At 53.0% G+C, this 6637-nt stretch overlaps 2 protein-coding genes across 3 annotated transcripts in view; one reads left to right on the top strand and one right to left on the bottom strand.

Moving 5' to 3' along the window:
• CAOG_07968 overlaps window positions 1-4358 on the bottom strand; it is a gene marked incomplete at its 3' end in the record, with an annotated part of 5300 nt that extends 942 nt beyond the window's left edge. Inside the window, exons 1-3 of one of the 2 annotated variants that reach the window (XM_011272530.1) lie at window positions 4337-4358; window positions 1922-2099; window positions 1-1644 (exon numbers count right to left, since the gene is read on the bottom strand). The exon at window positions 1-1644 is cut by the window's left edge and continues 942 nt beyond it. In XM_011272530.1, the coding sequence (XP_011270832.1) occupies window positions 1-1557 (1557 nt within the window). In that variant the 5' untranslated portion in view covers window positions 1558-1644; window positions 1922-2099; window positions 4337-4358. Of the gene's footprint in view, window positions 1645-1921; window positions 2100-2356; window positions 2567-4336 lie in introns of those variants that run through there. The other variant, XM_004343006.2, reaches the window with a different exon arrangement.
• Window positions 4359-5504: 1146 nt separating this feature from the next.
• CAOG_07967 (hypothetical protein) lies at window positions 5505-6265 on the top strand (the record flags this gene model as incomplete). Its single annotated transcript, XM_004343005.1, has 4 exons — window positions 5505-5543; window positions 5649-5856; window positions 5991-6067; window positions 6248-6265. The coding sequence occupies 4 exons, from the start codon at window positions 5505-5507 to the stop codon at window positions 6263-6265; spliced, it is 342 nt and encodes a 113-aa protein (XP_004343055.1).
• Window positions 6266-6637: the final 372 nt, after the last annotated feature.

The raw sequence follows: 6637 nt of genomic DNA, 5'->3' as shown, positions 1-6637 counted from the left end.
CGGTTGCTGCGGTTGTTGCTGCGGTTGCTGTGCCTGAGGTTGTTGCAGCACGGGAACCATTGGAGCAAACGGCGGCGGCGTTGGCTGGTGGGGAACATGCATGAGTTGCATCGGTGCCATCGGCTGCTGCTGCTGTTGTTGAGCATGCTGTTGCGTTGAGCTCAACAGCTGGAGCATCTGTGCCTGCATTTGTGCGCCCATTTGCTGCAGGTGCTGGTGTTGCGACGGATAACCCATTCCAAACGGCGTCTGGAGCTGCATGAGCACGCTTTGAATCTGCTGTTGCTGCTGGTGCAACTGGAGAATCTGTTGCTGGATGGATTGGATGGACTGCGGCTGCGGCTGCTGAGACTGCGGTTGTTGTTGTTGTTGTTGTTGTTGTTGTTGTTGTTGTTGTTGTTGTTGCTGTTGTTGTTGTTGTTGCTGCTGTTGTTGTTGTTGCGGTTGCTGTTGTGGTTGTTCTGGTTGTTGCTGCTGCACGAGTTGCATTTGTAACAACTGCGGCTGAGGCTGCTGCTGCGGCTGCTGCAGCGGCTGTTGCTGCGTCTGGCTCGGTGGCGACATTTGCTGCTGTTGTTGAGGCATGAACGCAAACTGGTTGGGCTGCGCTTGCGCTGGTTGCGCAGGATGCATCACCAAATGAGGCGGTTGGCCGGCCGGGACAAATCGTGGCGCAGGAGACATGACTTGGACCATCGGAGGAGGGAAGGGCATTCCGTTCGGAAACACCCCTTGGGTTGGTTGATGCGCCCATGCCTGCTGTGGCTGCATTGCAAAGTATTGCGGCTGTTGTTGCAGTTGTTGTTGTTGCAGTTGCAGTTGCGGCTGCAGCAGTTGCAGCTGTTGTTGAGGTTGTTGTTGAGGTTGTTGAGGCTGCTGTTGTTGAGGCTGCTGAGGCTGCTGAGGCTGTTGAAATTGCTCGAGCTGCGGGATTTGCTGCGGCGCAGCTTGTGCCAACACTTGAGTGCCGCCGTGCAGCAAGACCGACGAAGGAACGCCAACCATGCCGCGAGGGGCCGCGGACATCTTCAAATCGGGACGACCAGGCAGGATGATGTTGTGAAAGCGGAGTGGGCGATCCCGCTTGGACGGATCGGACTCCTGCGCAGCGGCAGATTGCGGGGAAGCAATCTCAGAGGAGAAGGGGGTCGGGGCCGCGTCCTCCTGCTGTTGTTCTCCGGAAGAAGTTGCCGCCGCGCTCGCGCTCGGGGCGTACAGACCAGGCGTGCTATTGCCAGCAGGCACGTCAGCAAGGCGCGTCGTTGCAGCGAGATCGTAGTCGAATGCCGGGTTCTTGGAAGGGTACACAACCACAGCAGAAGAAGCAGCGGAAACTGACTCAGCCGACATCATTCCAATCGACGTTGCAGAAGATGCCGCCGATGTTCCCGAGGAACCCGACAGGAGGGACGAGTACGACGAGACACTCGACGGCGACGGCGACGCGGGTCCGCCCACAAGGCTCGTGTTGTTGTGGTGGTGGAGGATGGGCAGCGGCTGGAGCGAGGCTGGGATGGCGTCGGAGGCGGAGGCAGCGACAACCAATGGCGTCGACATTTTGGGTATTTTATGCAGCGCCGCTCTTCCTGGAACACAAGGAGCGGGGAGCCGGGGCGTGTTGGTACGTGACGCAAGCAAGCAGTTCTGTGGAAGGAAGGAGGCAGGGGAGGAGAGGCAAACGTGAGCGAACTGCAACAACAACAACAACAATAAGGAAACAAAAAAAAAAAAAAAAAAAAAAAAAAAAAAAGTAGGCTTGGCACAACAGTGCGAAAAAAAAAAAAAAGCGATGCCACACCACAGCGTGGGAATTTAACGTTGAGGAGTCAGTCCGCGGGGTGGCTGGGTGCAGGAAGGGGGAGGAGGGGGAAAGGTGAGGTGCTAAAGGAAGAGTGCGCGTGGGGAAGAGGCAGAAGCTCACAGGGAGACAAGACCAACGGCGGGAGACTTGGGAGACAGAACAAGCGAGCGACGGACGTAAAAAAACGAACAAAACAAAATGCGCCCGATTCAAAAACGAATAAAACAAACACACGTCTGTTCGTTGAAAAGGAAGGAGCTTGATGATGGGTGCGTCGACGTGGAAAACGAAGGACTGTCTGTAATGTGAGGAATCGGGGGTGGTGGTGGGGGGAGATTGCGAATGACGGGTGGAGAGAAAGGAGGAAAAGCACACGGCGCAAAAAAGTCAGTTGGTTTGACAAGGTGTTAAAAGTTGCGTTGCTGCGTGGGGGAAATGGTTCGGAAGGGGAGCATGAGGTGTGGTGGGAAATGGCACATTGAGAGGGGATTCCCCTCGCGTCGAGTATGAGCGACGCATCAGGTGTTGTGAGCGAAGGCAGACAAAGCAACCAACCGAACACAAACAGACAAAGAGAGACTAGACAACGGAAATGGTCCAAAATAAAATGAAAAGTTAAAATACAATGAAACAATTTAAAATCTCAAATGGAAATTCGCACCGAGCCCAGCTTCCCACATTAAGAGCGACGGAATATAAAGCAGCGAAGAAGAAAGAAAAGTCAACAGTAACCCCCCCCCCCCCCCCGATTGATATGGCGGACACGCAAAGCGGCCAAACAACCGCAAAAAAAAAAAAAAAAAAAAACCGAAAAAGCAAAACAAAAAATCAAGGTGGAAGACGGAAAAACACGACGACAAGAAGTGAAGCTGGTGAGCATGCGAGTGTGTATGGTGTGTGTGTGTATGGTGTGTGTAAGGGTCAGCGAGAACAATAGATAGGGGAGAGAAGGCACCAAACAAAACAGCGAAAGGCGAAGGTGTGAATCAAAGTCACATCTATTCGCACCGCCGCCGCACCTCCGCCTCCTCAAATTAGTACCGAGGAGGAGGAGGAGGAGGGGTGTTCAAGACACGACAGACGAAATAACTCAAGCTTGGGTTATGGTGCATGCTTGTCTCATGACTCCAACCAGGCTCTCCCTCTCCACCTGAAACCTAGCCCCAAAACAATGGAACCCGCAAGAAAGTGGAGAAATGGAAATTGAGCCACAAAAAAAAAAAAAAAAAAAATAAAATAAAAAAAAATAAAAAAAAAACGAGTTTCGAAAAACCAGTTGTGGAGAATCAATGGGGGAAAAACACGTAGGAGAAGCGCGGGCAGGGGAAGAAGGGGGGGGGCGAGGTGGGAGAGTCGACGCGTGGAAGAGTGAGAGCGAGTGAGAGCGAGAGAAGGAGTCAGCACGGTGTAGCAGGAGAAGGGGCAGATCACAACGAGGTGATCAGCAAGAAAGAAAAGAAAAGAAAAGCTGCCGCTCTCAAACACAGCCCAATGAATGAATCATGCGCTGGACCCAGTTTGACCGCAGCTCGCGCAACCCCCCGCAAGCGTGCAACACACACCCACGAGCAACGTGCACGGCCAAGGCAAGCTCAGCAACCGAAGAGGGGGGAGCAAGGCGTCCAGTCGAACGCCATCCGACCAAATCCACCCCAAAATCACACCACAAATACACTCCAGGCCAAAAACCGCACACACACGGCCAGGCAGGCTTTTTTTTTCCCCCAGACCAAGTGTGCGAAAACGATAGAGCAACTAGCTACACTCACGACCCGCTCCTCACGAAGAGGAATGGTGTGAAGAGCGTACGGGGGATCAAAATGGTTCCAAAGAAGATGTTGATCCCCCGCCATTCGCAATAAAATGCGAAAAGAGAAAACGCCTACGAATAAAAACAACGAGACAGAGTAGAAAAATGGTGGGAAGCAGCAGTCGCACCGCGCGATAGCAAAGCAGGCAAAAGAAGGCACAGTAGTTGGATTGGTTGCTCAGAAAGACACAGAGAAAGAGAGAGCGAGAGAGAGAGAGAGAGAGGCGGTGAACAGCGAGATGGGCGCACGACGGAAACATAAAAAAAAAAAAAAAAACCAATCCGAAATGACAACCATCAAAATAAAATAAAAAAAAAAACAGTCAAAAGAAAAAAGCGTGGCTAGGTCGCGGGGAGTTTTTGGACTCGCTCACTCTGCACAGCCAGAAGGAGGGGGTGTACGCAAGCAGGGGACAAAAGATAGAGAGAGAGAAGACACTGGGCGACGTGTCCTGCGGCACGGGTGGCCAGCGGGAGGCAGTAAATAATGAGGAGCTGGTTGAACAAAACGTTGATTTTGTTTTTGGCAGCTCCTTCGCTCCACTGCTCATGTGCGCCGCCCTGTTGTCGCTCTCGCTCGCTCGCTCACTCTCAACGCTCCTTCCGGGCGTGGTTGCGCGTGAACGTAGCCGTCTTCTGTCTTCTGAGCGCAAGGCCGTTCGTGCTGCACCCAACACCAGTCGCAGATGCGGCAATCAAGCAGCGGGCGCGTTCGCATGACAAACCTTAAGGATCAATATTTAAAACCACTATTAAAAAAAAAATGAATGGAACTCAAAAAGGAGAAACGACAACGCAACGAAATAGATGCAGAGAAAGAGCGAGGTTGCGGGGAATGGTGTGAATCAAGCGAGCGCAATACATTTCGAGCAGTTGTGGGGGAAAGGAGTGAAAAAGGGGACGAGCGGGGAGCAGGTGAAGAAGGTTGCGCTGAATTATCAAACAATCAGCGCGCTTGATTAAACGCGGAGGCAAAATGCTCATCGCAAGAAGGGTACGTGACAAGAAGAGAAAAAAAGGGGGGGAGGGAATTGAGCAGGTTGGGAAGGAAGAGAAAAAAAAACCAGACAGCGTCACTCGCCTGTGAACGACGTGCGTTCAAGATCAGGCAGCAGAGCGAAAAAAACGGAAGAGCCAACCAATAACATGCGATGAGCTCATCCTCCCAGCCCACATTGTTGGACCGTTTTACGGAATGGAGCAAGGAGGTGGTTGGCACGAGTTCAAACCCGTCTCAGGCGTTGTGGTTGTACGAGAGGGATTGCGTTGGAAGAGGGAGAGATCTGCCATTTTGTTGTTTTTGTGTTTCCTTCCAAAAGAAACGAGTGCTTATTTTGGGCAGTTGGGGGGCTTGATGGCGTTGTTGAACTTCTCCACACCCCTCTCTTCCGACAAAACAAGATCACTATATTTGGGGCGATATTCGGAAGCAATCACGCCGAGTGCCATCGTCACGTAACGACGACAAAAGACAGATCAACAACACAGAAACAAACAAAAAAAAAAAACTCACACCCGACGAAAAACGCCAGCGCATTTTGCCTCTGCGCGGGAGGCATAGCGCTCGCTTTCGCCCTTCCCCTCGACACAAACGTCAAGCCCATGCGCGCACCGGACGCATCACGGTGGTGCCGTTTTCAAGCACGCATGTGGCTGGTCAATCGAGCTCATCATCTTGAAATCCCCACAAAACACGACCGAGTTACGGTGTTCGCCTCCCTCCCACCCCTCTGCACCCAATTGGAGCTGACATGCACGTCATCCCCACACCAGACACACGCGCACACGAGTGACACGTTGTATAAAGCAGCATGGTGCACCGCTCGTCGCTGCCAGGCAGAAACGACACAAACCAATCAGCGGCATCGCTTTTTCTCAACGCCACTTCCCAGAATGACACGCGCGTCGCCCAGCAACCCTCTCGTGCTGCCTGTACAAGGTTGAAGCACTGCCGACCATCGCCCACAATCACGAGTACCATCTCTTGAGTGCATTCTCGAGAGCGGAATATCGAAAGCAACTCTTTGTCACCGGCAGTCTCTTCCAGCATTTGCCATCTCACAGGGTGAGGGCGAGCCGGTTCTGGCCGCGCTCGCGGCTGTCTTCCCTCTCATGCCCGAGTCAGGAACGCATCCGACTCCCGCTTATGTGACAGGAGACAGTTCATGCGCGCGAAGGGAGTGCTTTTGCCTGAGTCACACCAACGCTTGGCTTTCAACTCACGCCGCCGCCGCTCTCCTCCACGGTATGGCGCGCTCCTCATGCAGGCTGTATGAGTGCGCTGTGGATGTGATGGTGTGCACCGCCATGACTCGCTCCCTGCTCTACGTCCTTGAGGGTGCACACGCCGCCGCCGCCCCCCTCCGCTCCTCCGTGCAGCGTTCGAGGGTTTGCCACGCACAGACAAGCCCTCGCCTCGCATTATCAAGTGCAACGCTGGACGGCTGCCTGGCCAAGTCAACAAGCCTTGCCCCCCGCACTGCCACAGCGGCCTGCCATCAGCCGAAGGGGAAGGAGGGGGCTTGTTTTCGGTGTATGGCAAAGCACTCCGCTCTCGCTCTCCCCGCGCCATGATTCTCTCTCCGAAACTCGTGCTGCTCACGACGTCCCTGTGACAGTCGTAGTGACGCTTCTAGCGCACCCTGTGCTCCTAGGCTGCTTGACTGGCCCCATTTTGTGGGGTGCTATGATTTTTTTTCTTTTTGTTGTGTTTTTTGTTATGTTTTCAAACAGCGAATCTGCTTGCCCGGTTGCTGGGCCCGCAAGCGATGCTGCATGCGATGATCTTCAAGTGGGTGTGTTGCTGACTCACATTTCGAGTGGCCCTGCGTTCTGGAATCAGCCGAAAGAACACAAACGAAGAAAAAAAAAAAGAACAAAAAAAAAAAAGTAAAAAGACAAAAAACAGAATGAAAAATCTTAATTTGGATTTTCGCATTCGAAAGCGAAAACCTCGGTTTTGATCTGCTGCGGTCACAACCAGACGACCTGCCTCCGCATGACCGAGAATGGCGATTTTCATGCTT

The sequence above is a fragment of the Capsaspora owczarzaki genome (assembly GCF_000151315.2).
Source record: "Capsaspora owczarzaki ATCC 30864 unplaced genomic scaffold supercont2.16, whole genome shotgun sequence".
Classification (NCBI taxonomy): domain Eukaryota; class Filasterea; order Ministeriida; family Capsasporidae; genus Capsaspora; species Capsaspora owczarzaki.
This window is presented reverse-complemented; position numbering and strand designations above follow the sequence as displayed.